At 36.6% G+C, this 21,216-nt stretch overlaps 1 protein-coding gene across 5 annotated transcripts in view; it reads left to right on the top strand.

Annotated features, from left to right (window-relative positions):
* The window catches only part of ITPR2 (inositol 1,4,5-trisphosphate receptor type 2), a 586,098-nt gene that overhangs the window by 290,705 nt on the left and 274,177 nt on the right, over positions 1-21,216 (top strand). For all 5 annotated transcript variants that reach the window (XM_055572406.1, XM_055572399.1, XM_055572407.1 and 2 more), the window contains 2 exons: positions 4,708-4,836; positions 6,451-6,571. In XM_055572406.1, coding sequence (XP_055428381.1) covers positions 4,708-4,836; positions 6,451-6,571 — 250 coding nt within the window. The remainder of the gene's footprint in view (positions 1-4,707; positions 4,837-6,450; positions 6,572-21,216) is intronic.

Here is a 21,216-nt window from a genome sequence, read left to right as displayed (position 1 = left end):
TTCCAGGCAGGAGTACAGGAGTGGGTTGCCATTGCCTTCTCTGAATTTATACCTATCAAAGTATAAAAATAAAAAGATAAAAGGATAATACTAAATATTGGTTCACATATCTTGCTGATGAGAGTAAATTTATGCCATCTTTTAAAAACACATTTTTGTAGTACATTAAAAAAAAAAGCCTTTATATCTTTTTAATGTGTCAAGTAATTTACCTTCCAAGAATCTGTCCTCAGGAAATAATTAACAATGATATCAAGGATTTATGGTCAAGAAAGTTCAACATACTTTCATAATAAAATACAGTAGGAAATAGTTTACATATGTAATTAATAGAGAAGTGGTTCAACAAATTATGGTATGTCTGCAAGATTGAAGATATAGTGTCACTGTGACTATTTTTTGAAGATTTTTAATGATATGAGAGTGCTAATGATTGAGTAATGAGTATAAGAAGGAGAATAAAAAGCTGATTACCCAGGAATATTTCAGTTATGTAAAATATATAGGGCAGAACAAGAAGATTAGAAGAAAAGATTCCAAGATGTTAACCATGGTTTTGTCTGGATTTTAGGATTGTGGATAGTTTTTGTTTTCCATTTTGTATTTTTCTATTTTGTTACAGGGCTCCTACATTTGCTATCTTAACATCAATATATATTGTCTTTTTTAAAAATGAATTTAAAATTCTAAGAAAGCCAATTGAGTGTAGGCACAGATGACTCACATGAAAAGGAAGTATAAAAAGCAAATGTTTGAAAAAGTTTTGGCCTCATAAATAAAAGAATGCAAGTTAAAATAAATATGAGATATTACCTCAGATATTTATAAAAACATTTTTACTGCCTATGAGGTTTAAAAAATGACTTTAAGATTTGCATTCCTTGGTCTGTATCATCAAAGGTATGTTACTGGTGTGAGCTGCCCTATCTGATAGGTTAATAATTTGCCACATTTAAATTTTACTTTTAGCTAGATAAAATAGAATAAAAGAAAATTTTCTGGCAGTCTTGTGGTCAGGACTGAGCCTTCCAATACAGGGGGTGCAGGTTTGATCCCTGGTTAGGGAGTTAAGATTCCACATGCCTTGTGGCCCAAAAGCCAAAAAACATAAAACAGAAGCAATATTGTAACAAATTCAATAAAAACTTTAAAAAATAGAATAAAAAATCCATTTCAAGTGCTCAGTAAGCACATGCCTAGTTACTATCTTGAACATGCCAGATATAGTTTTCTATCATTGCAGACAATCCTATGGACAGGGCTGCTCCAGCATATATATGATAACTTATTTAGCTCAGTCTGTCATCTTTGAAAGATATCAATCACTTGTAGAGAACAAGAGAGAAGGGAGATCATGTATAAAAGAGGAGAAGTTTCAGAAATAATTATATCTAGAAATTACACTTAATATTAATTTGTTTAACCAACAGTTTTAAATGGCTACTGTGTGTCTGTCTGTGGAGACAGATTTTTATTTGCTCTTCCCCCAGAAACTTCCATGGCTATTTCCTCAGTTCTTTGTTAAAATGTGGGCTTATACAGAGAAGTTCTCCAAGCAATTTATTAATAGATAAAACAGTAATCCTTCCCTATACCTACTCCTCCTGCTGCATTTCCTGTACTACTTGCTCTTTATTTTTCTCAGGAGCCTATTTGTTTTCTCTATTTTTACCACTTATATGTTTGTAATTTATTTATGGTGTATCTCTTGATTAGAATTAGAGTTCTAATAGAGTATAGACTTTTCTTTTCTTTTTTTTGGTTCACTGTTCTAATTCCTAGTCTAATATTTAGTTTTAATTTAATAGTTCATGTCCCTAAGTGGTAGTCCATGAAACTTGACTGATATGAGGTAAAATTCATCTGAAAGTAGATATTTCAAAAGATGGACTTTTTTCTTGGAAAGGATAACAAAGGTGGATGTTTTTCCCCAGTGTAAAGCACATTACAAATCGAGAATCATTCTTATAGAATTAAATTAAAATATTAAAAAAATAATGATATATACCAGAGATTTGGGGAGACATTTAAACTGCGCTTGGGCTTCCCTGGTGGCTCAGACAGTAAAGATATGCCTGTAATGCAAGATGCCTGGGTTTGATCCTTAGGTTGGGAAGATCCCCTGGAGACGGGAATGTCTACCCACTCTAGTATTCTTGCCTGGAGAATTCTATGGGCACAGGAACCTAGCAGGCAATAGTACATGGGGTTGCAAAGAGTCAGACACAACTGAGCAATTAACACACTTCAACTCCCTCCAAAAACAGATTAAAGCATAATGGTGCATTAGAGTGGAATCTATGCAATAACCTTTTGAAATAAGTGTTTAGATATTGATGGTACATAGGAATATTTGATAGGAAATAATAGTATATGAATAATGTCTGCAAACAGAAACTTTAAAAACACATGTATTATATATAAAATTAATTTAATGTGATTTTTTTTTTTGAGCTATTTCTAATCTTTATGGGAAAGAGACTGCCCGCCCTTAATGTCACAATGTAAGATGCAGGCTCTAGAGGTGAAAAAGTTGTCATTCATCTGTGGCAGAAAAAGTATCTTGAATGATTTATGTGAATTTCTTGTCCAAATAAATTGAGAAATAGGTTCCACACAGTTGTAAACCTAGGATTTCCACAACCAGGATTTTGAGGAAAGCCTTCATCTAGAAGTAGATTCCTTTCATTTGTCCACAGACTAAAGCAAATCTGGGGGATTCTTTAGCAAATGTTCAGCTGCAGATAATGCAATGTGATTCTATGGTAGCTCCAAATACCCCCATTCAATTGGTGAAATGTCAGCTGTTCCTCCTTGATGAGGAAGAAGCATCCGTGGGTTGGTTATGGTGGAATTTTTAAGCAGCTGCCCAAATTTAATGTACTTTTATCCTGTGTATCAGAAAAATCACCGTAAGAGCCAGTGCTGTAGGATATTAAGTGAAATAAACCCTACTTTATGTCCATCATGGGAAAATCAATCTTATATTAGTTCCGTGATCACATTAAATTGTAATCCAAGGTTAGATGTTCCACAAATAAAATCTAACCCTTAGTTAACCTAAGATAAAGTGAATCCTTTCTTATTCTCTATTATTCTTTCATTTAAAAATTAATTGGTCATTCATTTCATAAACATTTATTGATCATTTTGTATTTATCAGACATTGCATTTTGTGCTAAAACAATAACTAAAAGATGATATAACAGCATAATTTATTGCCATTAATTGCATCATTCCCTACATAGCTATGAGACTGTGTGTGTGCGCTCGATTGTGTTCTACTCTGTGACCCCATGGACTGTGGCCAACCAGGCGCCTCTGTCTATGGGATTCTTCAGGCAAGAGTACTGGAGTAGGTTGCCATTTCCTCCTCCAGGGGATCTTCCCAACCTAGGGATCAAACCCATGTCTCTTGTGTCTCCTGCATTGGCAGGCGATTTCTTTACCACTAAGCTACCTGGGAACACACTGAAAACCTTTTAGTTCTGTTAACACCCCTGTCGGGGAGGTGTCATTTAATAGATGGAAAAAAAGTGAGATGCCCTGACTGGAGGGAAAGTGATGTAGCAAAACAAACCCTGTACCCTTTCTTCTCTCTCCTTTTAGTGAAGACTTATTTTCCAAACCAAAACACTGGGACACACAGTTTGAGAAGGGAGTTTTTCTCTTTGGTGATTTTACTTGTGTGCAGGGTATTAAAGAACTGTCTGATTAAATTATATTTCCTTACTCTTTTGATTAATCACCTTATTGAAAAAATAAATTATGTAAAAATTGGGAACTGTCTAAGAACATCTGGAACATCTGGCCACCATACTGACCCATTGTAATCTTGTGAATATTTAAATGTTCTCTCTGCCCAGTCCTTGAGTCTTTTCTCAAAGCCTATGTTCCCTTGCTCACTTCTTTTTATTTTTTTAACTCCATTTTTTTTTTCCTACCACCCAACTCATTTAGTTTCAATTGTGTATCTTAGCTTTTGCAATTTGTCTACTCTGACATGCTTGGAAATTTACACTTTGTTTAGCAGGATAACCAACTTGGGCCTCATTTACTCCCACATGAAGGTCAGAGCCCGCAGTCTTTGTTGATGTTCCCTTTGCTCTAGAATCGTCTCTTGTCACTTAGCCGACTCGGAGAAGAAGGCACGAGCACAGATCCTCTGAGCTTACCAGATAATCTGTGGACAAACAAGTCAAAATTGCTGGCAAGGGTTTGGCTTTTTCTTATGTTTCTGTTTTCCTCTCCAGGTATTTTCTGTGTTCGCATCCTCCCATATGGGCCAGTTATTAGAGGTGAAAATGTATAGAGATGTGAGCCATCAGTAATCACCTTCACCACTTTCTTGTACTTATAATGGCTGTTTCCTCTTTATTTTCCTCACATCAAGTGGAAAAGTATTTTCCAGCAAAGTCAGGCTTGAGGATGGAGGGAGAAGGCTGTGTGCAGGAGGAAAGAGAAGCAGATCAGGAAGAAGGGGCGGTGGTCTGTGAAATAACAACCAAAGATGAAATAACAACCAAACTTAAAGGCGAAGCTACTACTGATGATAAACTTGGAATGGATTTAGGCAGGAATATTTTTATTCAAAGCAACTTTCAAAAGCAGAAGAAATATTATCAATAACCATTTCAGGACAATTTTTTGAAGGTTCCAATATTGAGTTATAAAGAACACACTGAGTTGTTTGGCTTCTCTTTCCAGGTTTGCAACACAACCACAGACAGGAAGCATGCAGACACCTTTTTGGAGAAGTGTGTTACTGAGTCAATAATGAACATTGTGAGCGGCTTCTTTAATTCACCCTTTTCAGACAACAGTACCAGCCTCCAGGTAACATTACCAAAAAGTAAAAAACATCCTGTCACACAGAATTTCTGTACCTTATTTGAGTGAAAAAAAATTTAATGTGGCCATAAAGTCCTTTTCTACCCTTCTAAAGATTAGTCTTCTTTCATAGTATTCACTGTTATACCCCTTTCTGAGTTTCCCAATCTTTATTTTCAATAAATGAAACTTCAAGCTGAATTCTTTTTGCTCTAAGCAAAATAGGAACTTTCACAACTGTTGATCGACTGTTTACCATGTGTCAAAATAACTGGTATGATTCCTTAAATGGATAGACATTTTGACTCAATAATTCCAACTTAGTAAATCCTGAAAGAATTAGCATGGATTTATATACTAAGATTTGCACTGAAGTATTTATAATACTTAAAAATTGATGTCAACTTTAAATGTTCATAAGCAGGAAATTAACTACTTTGGTGGCTCAGATGGAAAAGAAAATGCCTGCAGTGTGGGAGACCTGGGTTCCATCTGTGGTTTGGGAAAATTCCCTGGAAAAGGAAATAGCAACCCACTCCATTATTCTTGTCTGGAGAATTCCATGGACAGAGGAGCCTGGCTGCGTACAGTCCATGGGGTCGCAAAGAGTCAGACACGACTGAGTGACTAACACTTTCACTTTCATTTATAAATACTTAAAATTTGATGTCAACCTCAAATGTCCTCAAGCTGGAGATTAGCTAAATATATTGTGGTATATCTATAGATGGCTTATTATATCGCAATTAAAAGTCATGGTTTAAAAGAAAAATTGATGACTAAGGAAAATAATCACAAAGCAGTATAAAGTGAAATAGGCCACAAAATTGCATTATAGTGTCCTCCAGGTTTGTGTGTGTAAAGAATATATGTGCATATATACATAGAAAAACTCAGTAAGTAATTACTTTAAAAATGTTGATACTGATTATCTTTACTTGTTAGGATTATTGGTGATTTTCATTTGTTTGGTTACCAAATATTCTACAGTGATTGTATATTGCTCTTATAAAAATGCTATTTCAGTTATACCTTTCTAGAGAAAACTTTTGGACTGTTAAAATCATGTAAAATTGTTTTTGTAGGTCAAAATTGCTGTCTCCTCTACTTGCTCATCATATGAAACCTAAACATACAATCAATAAAACAAACAAATAAACCCGAGGCACCTGTTCTATTTATGCATGCTTGGTTGCTCAGTCGTGTCTGACTTTCTGTGACCCCGTGAACTGTGCCCAATAGGCTACTCTGTCCATGTGATTTTCCAGGCAAGAATACTGGCGTGGGTTGCCATTTTCTAATCCATGTTCTGTTTATACTTGGAAATAAACCAGAAATTATAAAAGTATACTTAAATTCATATCACTGGCTTCAAGAAATGTCATATTTTCCAGATTAAGAATATAGGTAAAATAATGAATTTTCTATAGTGTCCAGTGTGGTTCTTGTCATGAAATGAGTACATAATAAATATCTGTTGAATGAGATGTTCATTAAATAGCACTGAAACTTAAAAGACAAGATTGTATTTTATTTTGATGGACCTGTTTTCATAATGAGTAGATATCGCATCAGGAGGGTTAATGGTCTGATGACCTGTTTGCCTCTTTCTGTTTTCAGACACATCAGCCAGTTTTTATTCAGCTGCTCCAGTCTGCCTTCAGAATTTATAATTGCACCTGGCCAAATCCGGCCCAGAAAGCCTCAGTGGAGTCCTGTATCAGAACTTTGGCTGAAGTGGGTAAGTTGGAGTGTCAGATTTTACTTACTTCACATTATGTAAAAGAAATCAGGCTTTTGTTTAAAAGGCAGTATAAAGTAGCTTCTGTGACTTATATAAAGGTGAAGAACAGAGATGAGCAAACGATTCTGAACATTGCATCCTTTTAGGGAGGAGAGTATAATTATTAAATTTCTTCATTTTAAATATTTTAAAAATACTTATTTTTAAATTATTATATTTCTAACCTTAAATTAATATTTTATATAGTGCTTTAATATAGCTCAGTAGAATATTATACAAATGAGTTTGTTTTTGTTATCAGATTTTATTATGGAATTGTCTGTTAAGTAGCCTAATATATTAATATCTGTAGGAGGACTTCTTGAGGGGTTTTTAGTTTGCTAATTTTGTGTGAAATCTATCCATATTTATTTGAGCCTCTATTATCTATAGGAGGCTTCAGAAATTACAGATAAAATGGAATGCCAGAGAATAACACTTAAGGGAAGGTTAGTGCGTTCTAGAAAGTATTTTTTAGAGTTCTCTCCTTTTATTTTTTTAAAGTAAATTTGGACTGTTCTAGATGGCAGAAAGGAGGAGGGAAAAAAATATAGACTGGACTGGACTTCAGAAAACAAACAGGAGCTGAATCATTCTTCTCAGCTAATGCTGGTTCTGCAGGTACTGCAGGCATTGGAAAGGGCAGCTTATAGTGTGTTTCATTATTCTGATCATCGTCACTGCTGACATTTGTCAGCATACACCATTTGCCATGCTAAGCAATTTACATGTATTATCTCATTTAATCCTTAAATAGGCTCATTGCTTATTTACATTTTACAGCTGGGGAAGCAGAATTATCTAGATCAGTTAACTTGGCCAGGGTTATAGTATGTGCTCAGTAAATATTTGATAAATGAATAAATGGTTTAACTAATTAATGGCCACTTGAAATACTTTAGTCTCTTCTCCCCGTGTGCAATTTGGTTTAAGTAATTTAATATTGACAAAATGTAAGGGTGGCCCAATTTTAATTTGAATACATTCAAAGGATTTATAACCTAAGAGGATCAATTGAAAATTATTAGAAATAAGAGATGAATAGAGTTCATCTAGGTGATTGTAAATTGTTAATAAGTGTTAAACTTGGTAGATCTTCTGTATATCCCTAAGAGAGAATACATTTGAAAAAATATGTCACAACAATAAAAATATTTTAGGCAAAATAAGAAACATGAGAGTAAAATTATATTGCTATTTTGAGGGATATAAAAGATTTTAATAAATGATTTGTTTGAATTTTTAATAAATGATTTTAACTTAATTTTTAATTTAGCAAATGGATTTTATTTAAATTTAATCAATGGATTTATTTAAATTATGTTAAATTTATAAGATTAAATAAAAAACTACTATTTGGGGATTATAAAATTCAGCTTGTAAGGATGCCAGTTCTCCACAGTTTATAATTTTACTGCTTTCAAATGGGCCTCCTTCTTCGCATGCACTCTCTACCCCCTCTACTTGGGCCTAGACACCCTATGCAGGGCCACACCCCACAAGGCTGTGTCCTCTGACAGCTTAGCCTCTGCCTCCTTCTTGTGGAAGCTTCCTCCTCACATCCCACTGGTTGCCACAGCCCCCGTCAGGCTGTTGCTCTCTTGCCCAGTGGCCTCTGACTCTGTGCTGGGTCACTCGTTAGCACGGATACCCTTATCACCTTTGTCACTGTGCCAGGCTGTCCACCAGTGTGGACAGCTTCCTTACCTAAGTCTGATTCTCCATTCCAGGGCACCTCCTAGGCACATGCCTTCCACTCCTTTCTGGGTTCGAACACTCTGGACCACCTCAGCCCCTAATGTATCCTTGCCCAGCATTGGCACTTGACTTTGCTCTGCTCCCCCTCTTGGTTTTAAGATAGAACGTGTGTGAAAGTAGCTCAGTCGTGTCTGACTCTTTGCAGCCCATGGACTATACAGTCCAAGGAATTTTCCAGGCCCGAATACTGGAGTGGATAGCCTTTCCCTTTTCTAGGGGATCTTCCCAACCCAGGGATTGAACCCAGGTCTCCCACATTGCAGGCAGATTCTTTACTAGCTGAGCCACAAGGGAAGGCCTAGGACAGAATTGTTCAAGAAGAAAAGGAAGAGGCCATCATGAAAGTGAAAGGGTTAGTCTATCAGTCATGTCTGACTCTTTGTGACCCCATGGACTGTAGCTCTCCAGGCTCCTCTGTCCCTGGAATTCTCCAGGCAAGAATACTGGAGTGGGTTGCCGTTCCCTTCTCCAGGGGATCTTCCTGATTCAGGGATCAAACCCAGGTCTCTTGCATTGTAGGCGATCCTTTACCATCTGAGCCACAGTGAAGCCCAGGCTATCCTACGTACTGTCAAAAATAAAGAACACAAAAGAGAACCTAAATTTTGTTTTGAAAAGATGCACAGGGCAAAGGGTACAGCAGGATATAAATAAAGTATTAATACAGGTTATTGTTTGGGGGTAGAATGGTTCTATTGTCCATGCTTTCCTGTAACTTGTGAGTTTTTAATAATAGATCTCAAATTGTAATAAAACAATATTAAAAGCATTTTCATTTTGACCCAGTCAGCTGGGAAATATACTAACCATCAAAAGATAATCTAAAGGAAAGGCAAAGAAATATGATGATTTGTTTTTACAAAGGAATTTTTTTTTGCATTGTCTTTGCTGTCAAGTATATTTCTGTATTTTACATTTTAAGGCAGTCTCCCTTCTTCCTCCTCATCTTCCTGCTTCTTCTCTCCCCTTTCCTCTTTCTCCTCCCCCCCTTTTTTTTTCACTTCCTGTTTGTCTCCTCCTCTTCTTCCCTAAGTGTTGATATTCAGCAAATACAGTGGGGGAAAACATGGGGCATGGAGGGTATGCTGTTCATAGCACTTACAAATTGAGAGATGAAGAGCTCTGAGCCACAAGTGAGATGCCATGCTGTATTTTCCATCTGAGTTGCAATTCCAGTGTTGTTCCCCATGTAGTCAGGCCAGTCCTTGCAGAGCAGGGTGGCACAACTTTGGAAGTTTAAAACAGTCACTGAAACTCTACAGTTTAAGAATAGAATTTATATCTATGTTACAGGACTTCTGTTTCTACCATTTCCTTTACTCTTTATGATTTAACAGGAAATTTTAGTCTCTTTTTGTATGCTATAGAGACACATGTGAAAGGAAGTCCAAAAAATACCTTAAGTCAATAATCAAATAGGTTTGGAAGAATGCTTTGGTATAAAATCTCAGTTTTATCTTTGCGTGAAAGCACTTTTTTTTTTTTTTAATTGAAATATACTTGATTTGCAGTGTTTCAGGTGCCTAGCCAAGTGGTTCGGTTGTGCATGCACACACACAGACACAGTTTTTCAGGTTCTTTTCCATTATAGGTTATTGCAATTTATTCAATATAGTTCCTTGTGCTATATAGTAGAATCTTTGGTTATCTATTAAGGTTTTATGTGCAGTAGTTTGTATATGTTAATCCCAAACTCCTAGTTTATCACTCCCCTGCCCCCTGCCACTTTTCCCCTTTATGACCATTAATTTGTTTTCTTTTTTAAAAATATATTATCTTTATTTATTTTTAAAAATTTATTTGTTTTAATTGGAGGCTGATTACTAGTGGCTTTTGCCATACATTGACATGAATCAGCCATGGGTGTATATGTGTCCCCTCATCCTGAACCTCCCCCCCGCCCCCCCACATCCCATCCCTCTGGGTTGTTCCAGTGCACCAGCTTTGAGTGCCCTGTTTCATGCTTCGAAGTTAGACTGGTCATCTGTTTCACATATAGTAATATACATGTTTCAGTGCTATTCTCTCAAATCATCCCACCCTCAGCTTCCCCCACAGAGTCCAGAAGTCTGTTCTCCTTGCATCCCTGGGATAAAGCCCACTTGGTCATGATGTATGATCTTTTTAATATGTTGTTGGATTCTGTTTGCTAGAATTTTGTTGAGGATTTTTACATCTTGTTCATCAGTAATAACTGACCTGCAGTTTTCTTTTTTTGTGGCATGTTTGTCTGGTTTTGGTATTAGGGTGATGGTGGCCTCATAGAATGAGTTTGGGAGTTTACTTGCCTCTGCAATTTTTTGGAAGAGTTTGAGTAGGATAGGTGTTAGCTCTTCTCTAAATTTTTGGTAGAATTCACCTGTGAATCTATCTGGTCCTAGACTTTTGTTTGTTGGAAGATTATTGATTACAGTTTCGATTTCCATGCTTGTGATGGGTCTGTTAAGATTTTCTATTTCTTCCTGGTTCAGTTTTGGAAGGTTGTACTTTTCTAAGAATTCGTTCATTTCTTCCAAGTTGTCCATTTTATTGCGTATAGTTGCTCGTAGTCTCATGATCCTTTGTATTTCCGTGTTGTCGTGATTTCTCCATTTTCATTTCTAATTTTATTGATTTGATTCTTCTCCCTTTTTTCTTGATGAATCTGGCTAATGGTTTGCCTATTTTATAATCTTCTCAAAGAACCAGCATTTAGTTCTGTTGATTTTGCTATAGTCTCCTTTGTTTCTTTTTCATTTATTTCTGCTTTGATTTTTATGATTTCTTTTCTTCTACTAACTTTGGGATTCTTAATTTCTTCTTATTCTAGTTGCTTTAGGTGTAAAGTTAAGTTATTTATTTGATGTTTTTCTTGTTTCTTGAGGTAAGCTTGTATTGCTGTGATCCTTCCTCTTACCACTGCTTTTACTGAATTGAATCCCATAGGTTTTGGGTTGTGTTTTCATTTTCATTTGTTTCTATGCATATTTTGATTTCCTTTTTGATTTCTTCTGTGATCTGTTGGGAGAACCATTAATTTTTTTTTCTGTGTCTGTGAGTCTGTTTCTGTTTTGTTAAGAAGTTCATTTAGATCATTTTCTAGAATTTCACATATAAGTGATATCATATGATATTTGTCTTTCCCTGTCTGACTCACTTCACTTAGTATGATAATTTCTAGGTCCATCCATGGCACTGCAAATGGCAAGCATATTTCCTTCCACTTCCTCATTTGTTGTTTCCAACTGAACAGTTAGGAAACTGTCTGTCTGCATCTGTCCCCTTCTCCTACTCCATAATGGCCTAGTTTGACCCCTCTTTGCATCCTTTCTGGACCATATAGGCATTCTGTGTTCTTTCCTCGCTTAAAAAAATATGCTACCAGAATAATCTTGATGTGAAATTCTGTTGTTTTAAAAATGTCAACAACAAAATTCTCAGCCTTCAGCAGCATCCCTTTGTCCAGTAAGCTAGGATGGATTCCTCATTGCACATTTGTGGCCTTGCCAGCACAGCCCTGCCTCCTCTTTTGACTTGTTGCTCACTGCTTCTCACCCCCACACAGAGAACTGAATATCCTGCCCCAGATATTTCTCACATAATATGTCTCTTTTTCTCTCCAGTTTCCACCATTGCCATTTGTCAGTATCTTTTCCATTACTTGAAAATTTTTATTGTTCAAATTCCTCCATTAAAGCCATTTCTGACTTACAGGTCCAGATCTGAACTCACCCCCATTTGACCATTTATACTTTTCTTACAGTCTTAACTGTATCCTAGCTTATACCATCGCTAAGTATTAATCTACTAGATTTTGAGGGACAACAACTATGAAATGTCTGTGAAAAATACATTAATAAAAGCTATTGTCTAAGATTAAAAAGTAAAAAGCAAATTCTGCTTTGTGATGGGTTTTTGTTGTTCAGTCACCAAGTCATGTCCAACTCAGTGCAACCCCATGGACTACAGCATGCCAGGCTCCCCTGTCCTTCATTGTCTCCCTGAGCTTCCTCAAACTCACATCCATTGAGTTGATGATGCCATCCAACCATCTCATCCTCTTTCATTCTCTTCTCCTCCTGCCTTCAATCTTTCCCAGCATCAGGGTCTTTTCCAATGAGTGCTGGGTCGACCACATCTTTTTTTTGTTTGTTTGTTGGTGGATATGTTTCATGGAAAAACACATCATCAAAATGAAAGCATTCAGAAGTAAGCATCTGTGGTAGTAAAGGGATCTAAACCTCCCTTACTTATGTAATAATGTTGCAGGAAGGGGGACCCCTTTCAGGGCCCGAAACTGGGCTCTTGTCTAACACTTGGAAATGAATTGTCCCAGGAGACAAATGTGCTGACAAAGCAAGAGATTTTATTGGGAGAGGGCGCCCAGATGGAGAGCAGTAGGGTAAGGGAAACCAGAAGAACTGCTCTGCCATGTGGCTCGTGGCTCACAGTTTTATGGTGATGGGATTAGTTTCCAGGTTGTCTTTAGCCAATCATTCTGACTCAGAGTCCTTCCTGGTGGTGCACACCTTGTTCAGCCAAGAAGGATGCCAGTGAGAAGGATGCTGGGAGGTGGTTGGACATGCAGCGTCTCCTTTTGACCTTTCTGAAACTCTTCCGGTTGGTGGTGGCTTATTAGTTCCATGTTCCTTACCAGGACTTCCTGTTGTAAAACAACACATGCAAATGGTTACTATGGTGCCTGGCCAGGGTGGGTGGTTTCAGTCAGTGTGCTTCCCCTAACAGTGTTTGAAAGCATTTGAAATATTTAGGCAAATAAAAAAGAAGTCTTATCTTGCAACACTTGAAGGTGTGAATGGATTTTGTTTACAGGTTCCCAGGAATAGATTATAATTAATATATGGCAACTGCAAGAAGCAGATTTAAAAAAATTTTTTTTCTTTTTTTTGATCATGCCACACAACTTATGGGATCTCAGTTCCCTGACCACGGATTGAACCTTGGCAGTGGGAGCACCAAGTCCTAACCATTGGAAGCACCAAGTCCTTACCATTGGACTGCCAGGAAACTCCCTAAGAGGCAGATTTTTGTCCCACTTCAAAGAATAACTATTTACAGTTAGTACATTTTTAAAACCTTAGGAGTCACATGTGACTCTTCCCTTTTGTTCACTTCTGTTAAATACAATAGCAGGTTCTATTAGTTCCACTTCCAAAATCCATCAGTTTTTTTGTTCTCTTGTCAGACACTCTTGTCAAATGCACCATGATATGACATGGATTACAGAAGAGTGTCATTACTGAATACCCTACCTCTACCCCAGTCTCGCTACAACCCATTTTCTATATAGTAGTTGTAGTGATCTTAAAATGTAAATCAAATCATATCAGTCATTTATGTAAAACTTTCCATTGCACTAAAAATTCCTATTCCTTGTCATGACCTAGAAAGACCTTCATCATCTGAGTTCCATCTACTACTACTTTCCCCCATTTCCCTACCTCCATCTCTGATCCACCCACACTGGCCTACATTCCGTTTCTCTTCTGTAAACCTTTTTCTCATCCCAGGGCTTTTGCATGTACTGTTCTCGTTATTTGAATCCTTCTCTCCCATATGATGACATGTCCAAACATTAAATGCTCAGTGAAGTGTTCCAGATATAGTTTTCCATATGTAGTTTTCTTCCTACCCCTTGTCCTGTCTTGCTGCTTTATTTTCATCTTAGCCCTTACCACTGTTTGGAAGCACCTTGTTTGTTTGTTTACCTCTTTGTTGTCTGCTTCTCCCTTTAGAATATAAACTACAAAATGACATAGCTGGTTTTTGAATGTTGTTGACTGACAGTAATCCATGAGCTAGGTATTTTTGCAGATGGTGAACTTTAGGCATAGAAAGGTTAAATAACTTACCTGATTAATAAGTAGAGCTGGATTTGAAATCCAAGTTTCTCTGAGTATGAAGTTGATGCTGTACCAGGTTGCTCCAGAGTCCTTTCTTAGGAAGCCCCAACATATAAACTAGGACTATGGCAGTTTGGCTCGCCAAGCAGGGATCTGTCCAACGTGTTACAGCTCAGGTGCAAAGTCATTTTTGTGTGTCAACACCTCTTTAAGAATACAAAGAGGCATTTATTACAATTGAAATATATATGAATTTATATTAAAGAAAACAAAGAATATATGTATTTAAGAAAAATGTTACAAAATCAAAGAGAATACCTAATTTTTTTAAAGCAAAATTTCAGTACACTTACAAACTGGTAAACACATTCTTATAAATGCAGATAATTATTATATTGTCTATTCTAGTTATATTTACATAACTTTTTGTCATTTGTAAAGTGCTCTCAAGTATATTGGCTGAACTCATCTATCATCAAAAATATTTCATTCTCTTTCATATTTATACATTAGATATAAAAGGTAGTAAAAACAGCAAAAGCATTTACTAGGTCAGAACTTACCTTACTGGGAGCGGGGAGCATTGATTAGTGTTATTGTGTGTGTATATGATCAGTAACTCAGTTGTATCTGACTCTTTGTGACCCCATGAACTGTAACCCACCAGGATCCTCCATCCATGAGATTTCCCAAGCAAGAATACTGGGGTGGGTTGCCATTTCTTTCCCCAGGGGATCTTCCCAATCCAGGGATCAAACCTGCGTCTCCTGCAGCTCCTTGCTTTGGCAGGCAGATTCTTTACCACTGAGCCACCTGGGAAGCCTTGTTATTAGTGTTAGACAGTGTGGTAAACCCTGTGATATAGACATAATCCGTAGGCCCATTTTAAAGATGAGGTCATGAGGTTAGCAAGGTTAGGTAGCTCGTTTGGTCACACAGGCAGGTGTGAACCCCTTCTAGACTGACATCCTAGTAGGCATTTGTGATGCTCTCCTATCAGAAATCAGTGTGAATAACATTGTATCATACCTTTAAAGTATAAAATATTGATCAGGATGTTAATTTCATTAGTCAGTTACTGTTCTTCAATTTATTCATTTGTATAAAATACAATAGCACATGTTAGAAGTACTTGAGAAAAAGCATCCAAGGATCACTCCCATTTTATTTCTTTTAAAAAAGAATTTTGTTCCATGTGTTTCATAACCTTCAAATGATTTGAGGGCATTAATATTGGGTACTTTGTTAAAAAATCATTTTTCCAAATGGAAATTTTGCAAAATATCTTTTACAAATGGTTTGAATAATGAACATCAATCTTCAAGCCAGTCGTGCCCCCCAAATTTGAATGTGTATAAAACATTAACCCTTTGAGAAGAGAAATTCAGTCTGTCTTAAATCAGTGTGTCTATTTTCATCTCTCTAGATGTTCTGATTGATTGTATAAAGCATTTGACATGATGTATCTCTATAATTATGGTTTTAAAGTAATAATGGAAATTTTAAAACTCCATTATTACTTAAAAAATTAAATCTGAAGGAGAAGCTAGGACAAATTTTATAAACTTTTTCACATATTTATTAATTCAGCTAATAAGCCCTCATTATCTGAAAAACATTACTCTAGTTGTTAGGGATGTGCAGTCTGAGAAACCATATGTCTTGACCTCAGTGAATTTCTAGTACATTCAGGGTAAATGTTACATGTACAGGAATCACAAAGCAGAATAAAACTAGATAAGTGGCATGGGGTAGAGTAGGAGGGAGGTGCAAGAGGGAGATGATACCTATCTACATATAGCTGATTTATTTCCTTGTACAGCAGAAACTAATGCAACATTGTAAAGCAATCATACTTCAGTAAAAAACAAAGCTAAGTGCTTTATCTGTTACAAAGTTCGAGAATCTGACACTGGCTAGAGCATGGTAGATTGATGAATATTTATTATATGAATAAAATACCTGAGTGAATACAAAGGAATGAATATTCTACTCTTGTCATTGGCTGCATAATATCCTATTGTGTGCCTATATTTTAATTTATTTAACCCCATTATTATTTATGTTGTTTCTAATCATTTTGCTCATGAGGAAGAATAAGATAAATACCTAGGGGTAGAATTTCTGGGTATTCTACTTTTGACAGATACTGTAGTCTGTAGAGATTGTTCAATTTATATGCCACAAACAATGCAGGAGATAATTTGTCTCCTTAATAATACGGTGTGTTATTGTATTCTTAGATCTTTGCAAATCTTTTAACTGAAAGTATCCATATAGATTTAATTTGTGTCTCTCTTCTTACAAGTAAGGGAAAAAAAACCTTTCCATGTGATTGAGTCGCTGGTATTTCCTATTCTGTGAACTGTCACTTTTTATTTACTCTTTTTAAGTTTTGTTTGTTTGTTTGTTTTTTTCCCGATAGTCTGCATAGCCCTTTATCTATTAAGAAAATGAGCTCTTTGCCTGAAAGTAGCCAATATTTTTTTTCTCAGTTTTTCATTTGTCATTTGAATTTTTCGGGGCATGTAGAAATTATTTTCTTGTAGGCTTTTTAGGTTTTGTTTCATCTTCCAGAATGGCCTTGATAAGCCTAAGATGTTGTTTTTTAATTCCCATTGAGAATGTTCATGGTTTTAGTTTGCCTGGTCTGTTTGTTTTTTGGTGTGGCTGTTTACAATTTTGAGTTATCTGGAATATATTTAGTTGTAAGATAGAGGATGTGAAATCCAGTTAATTTTTTCCAGATGAATAGTCAGGTGTGTGTGCCAATACTAGTTCTTACATAACCCATAAAATTATATATTCTTTTTTAATTTAGGTAGAATTGGCATATAGCAGTACACTAGTTTCAGGCTTAGAACACAATAATTTGATATTTTTACGCACTATTAAGTGATCAGCACAATAAGTATAGTGGCCGTCCTTCAGCATGTGTTTGGACTGCCTTGACTCCACGCGCACTTCCTAAGCCCCTTCTCCTCTGAGCTCTTCTCTGTATCTGTGAGTTTTGTTTTGATTTGTGTGTTCATTTGCTTTGTTTTTTAGCTTCCACATGTAAGTGAAATCGTGTGGTATTTGTGTTTCTCTCTGATTTATTTCACTTAGCACAGTAACCTCCAGATGCGTCCATGCTGTCCCAAATGGCAAGATTTCCTTCTTTTTTTATGGTTGAATGGTTTCCAGTTTGTGTGTGTGTGTGTGTGATATCTTCTTTATCCATGCATTATACATTGACAGACACTTTGGTTGCTCCCATTTCTTGGCTGTTGTAAATAATGTTGTGGTGAACACAGGGGTGTATATACCTTTGGGGGTTAATGTTTTCATTTTCTTTGGATAAATACCTGGAAGTAGAATATGTGGATCATGGCAGTTCTATTTTTAATTTTTGGAGGAACCTCCACACTGTTTTCTGCTTCATGAAATTTATATGCCCACCAATAGTGCACAAGGGTTCCTTTTTCCCCACATCCTCTCCAGTGTTGCTGCTGCTGCTGCTAAGTCGCTTCAGTCGTGTCTGACTCTGTGCGACCCCATAGACGGCAGCCCACCAGGCTCCTCTGTCCCTGGGATTCTCCAGGCAAGAACACCAGAGTGGTTTGCCATTTCCTTCTCCAATGCATGAAAGTGAAAAGTGAAAAGTGAAAGTGAAGACGCTCAGTGGTGTCCGACTCTTAGCTACCCCATGGACTGCAGCCTACCAGGCTCCTCCATCCATGGGATTTTCCAGGCAAGAGTACTGGCGTGGGTTGCCATTGTCTTCTCCGCTCCAACACTTGTAATAAAATTTTATTTAATTGAGGGGTCAGTTAAATGTAGATTGAGTACCAAACAGGAAAGATACAATTTGTGTATTTAGTGTTCTTCATATTTAAGAATGCTAGTGTTTCAGTGGTGATTTATCCTGGATATTTTGACCTGATTCAGAAAAGGTACCACTCTGCTCACTTATCTTTCTTGTGCACTAGCCATTCTTATTTTTCTGAGCCTGTACAGGGGTGCTTGACAACAAACCAAGTGTTATTAATAAATGCTTACACTTTCTGTTGCGTTTTTCCCCAACCTGTCAATTTATCTAAACATTTTTTTCCTGTCACACTTATCACTGTAATACGTGTATTCTCAGAGATTTTCATTTGCCAGTTGCCACCAGTAATTTGGTCTAATTTAAAAATATCACAGACTATGCAATATTTAATGAATAATAATTAAAAATAGATTTCAATTACATCTTAAAGTAATTTTGTCATATCTAGAGAATTTTCAGGATTTGTAAGCCTAATTAGTCAGTTAGCCCAGTAATCACAATACCTATGAATAAAGATAATGCATTTTAGAGAACTAGCCATCTCTGGGCAGAACACGATAAAAGATAAATTGTTAATAACAACCCATCTTCTCTCTTATTTGATTTTAAAGAACTCCATATGCTTATTCTCTGACAAAATACCCTTAATGAGATAGTATCTTAGTTGCATTCTAGCTTAGGGTGAAATAGGAACATTTATTTTTTAAATACTTTAAACTTTTATATGACCACTAAAGCACAGTTGGAGTTAATGACACATGCTGAAAGAATGATTGGCTGTTGGTAATTCATTAGTTTTTTCTGATTGAAGATAGGAGGTGTAGAAACCATTAACCCCCAAATTACATCCTAGTTCACATTTCAATTCACATTCTGATATTTATATCAGAATGTTTACTACCTTAATAAATGGAAGTTAAATGTGGATCATATTTTTGGTTACATTAGAAAAATATTATTGTGGTTATTAATGTTCTTGTAAAGTGAGATCATGAATTAATTCCTTTCTTTTCCTAGCCACAAATTTCTGCTTTAATTGTTAAACTATATATAGAAAACTAAATTAGCATTGTCACTTTTGCTTTCAACTTAATTCTTTTATAATATTTTGACAGTGCCGAGAATCTATTTCAGGCCACGTCTTAAAGGTATTAACATTTTACAATTGCTTGAAAAAGTTTTATAATTATCTACACAGCTCACTTATTTTAACTCAAATTCTCCTTTCCCCAGTTGCTTAATTGATTTTCTTTTATTGCTTAGAAATTGTGATTTAGCATTTGACTAGAGTTTACCTTTGGGCATGAGAAAGTAGGGTTTATTTTAGCCAGTTAATGTATATTGTGCAATTTGTGCCAAGACAGAAGACTAGAAAAAACCAGCTTAGAGTGGTTCAGTTTGGGGGACAGAAACACCCTTTCAATAAAGTTTGGGATAGTGGTGTCTCCTTGCTGCTGGCCATAGTGGAATAGTGGTAGCAGCTCATGGGAGGTATGAGGAGGGGGTAGGGAATGAGATTTTCTTGACCACACTCATACGGGGGCTTCATATGCTGGGGTGGCACTAGTGGTAAAGAACCTGCCTGCCAGTGCAGGAGACGGAAGAGATGCGGGTTCCATCTCTGGATTGGGGAGATATCCTGAAGGAGGGCACAGCAACCCACTCCAGGATTCTTACCTGGAGAATCCCATGAACAGAGGAGCCTGACGGGCTACAGTCCATAGGGTTGCAAAGAGTCAGACACGACTGAAGCAGTGTAGCATGCACTCACACACCGTTGGATTACATCTTCACTGGTGTCATTAGAAAAATACTTCTTAGTATTCATAGCAGCACACACTCACTTGATGGTCAGTTGTATCTAACATATCTGGTTACTAAAGGGGAGGTAAATCTATCCCCTTTGTTTAAACAATTGTGAAAACTGGGTTGCAATATGTTTTGAGCAATTTTAAGTTTTATGTTGTTTTTGTTCAGCTGCTAAGTTGTGTCTGACTCTTTGTGTCCCCAACTGCAGCACGCCAGGCTTCCCTGTCCTTCACTATCTCCCGGAGTTTGTGCAAACTAGTGCCCATTGAGTCAGTGATGCCATCCAACCATCTCATCCTCTGTCGCCTCTTTTTCCTCCTGCCCTCAATTTTTCCCAGCATCAGAGTCTTTTTCCAGTGAGGTGACTCTTCACATCAGGTGGCAAAAGTGTTAAAGCTTCAGCATCAGTCCTCCCAATGAATATTCAGGGTTGATTTTCTTTAGGATTGACTGGTTTGATCTCCTTGCTGCCTGAGGGGCTCTCAAGAGTCTTCTCCAGCACAGCAGTTCAAAAGCATGTATTAACCATGGACAGAGGAGCCTGGCAGGCTACAGTCCATGGGCTTGCAAAGAGTCAAGACATGACTGAGCAACTAACACTTTAAGTTCTATAATTTTTCTTATTTTCTGTTGCTTAGAAAATAACATATAAGGAATATTGCCTTCTGTTTGACTTTTGAATGTTTAGAGCAAACCCAGCATATGTGTGAAGCAGTCATTATGGGTGAGTCAGTCAAGTAAAAATTAAGTATTTAAAAAATATGTGCAGCTTGGCCATTTTGAGGCTGTTGGTCCTTCAGATGGGACTAGAGTGCATTTGCTTTGCTGTATGTGATGGACAGAAGCAGAGACATTGTATGCTGTGGAAAAGGGAAATTTATAAGGAATATTAGGAAAATATTCACTTGGGAAATTTGGACAGTGGTACAATTGATCATTTAGGGTTGGCTTAGAGCTGTTATTGTTTCCTTAAAACTTTAGCTCGAGCTCCTGTCTAAATTGGGAACTTTTTGTGTTGGCAGCTAAAATTATATATTTTCAAAGAAGTTTTTAAGTATCTCTGAGCATCACAAAATTTTCACCAACAGGAATAGTACTGCCACTGCTGTTATTTTCCTTCCATTATACGAAGCAAGCCAGATCCTCTCATTCTCACTTACTCTCATTTCTTTTTATTCCTTCCCTCCTATTTCCATTAATTAAAGAAATCTTCTAGTGACTATCATTATAACTTTAAAGAATATCTTTTTATCCCTATCACTTGAATAACAGGTCTAAATAATGTCTTTATCTTCACACTGTGAAAAATCAGGAAATTAACACATCTTCATTTTTCACCTTTTCTTTCCCACTTTGTGTTCCAGTGATTGCTTTATAGATGA

The sequence above is a fragment of the Bubalus kerabau genome, chromosome 1 (assembly GCF_029407905.1).
Source record: "Bubalus kerabau isolate K-KA32 ecotype Philippines breed swamp buffalo chromosome 1, PCC_UOA_SB_1v2, whole genome shotgun sequence".
Lineage (NCBI taxonomy): Eukaryota > Metazoa > Chordata > Mammalia > Artiodactyla > Bovidae > Bubalus > Bubalus kerabau.
Note: the sequence above shows the minus strand (reverse complement) of the source record. Positions and strands in the feature narration are given on the sequence as shown.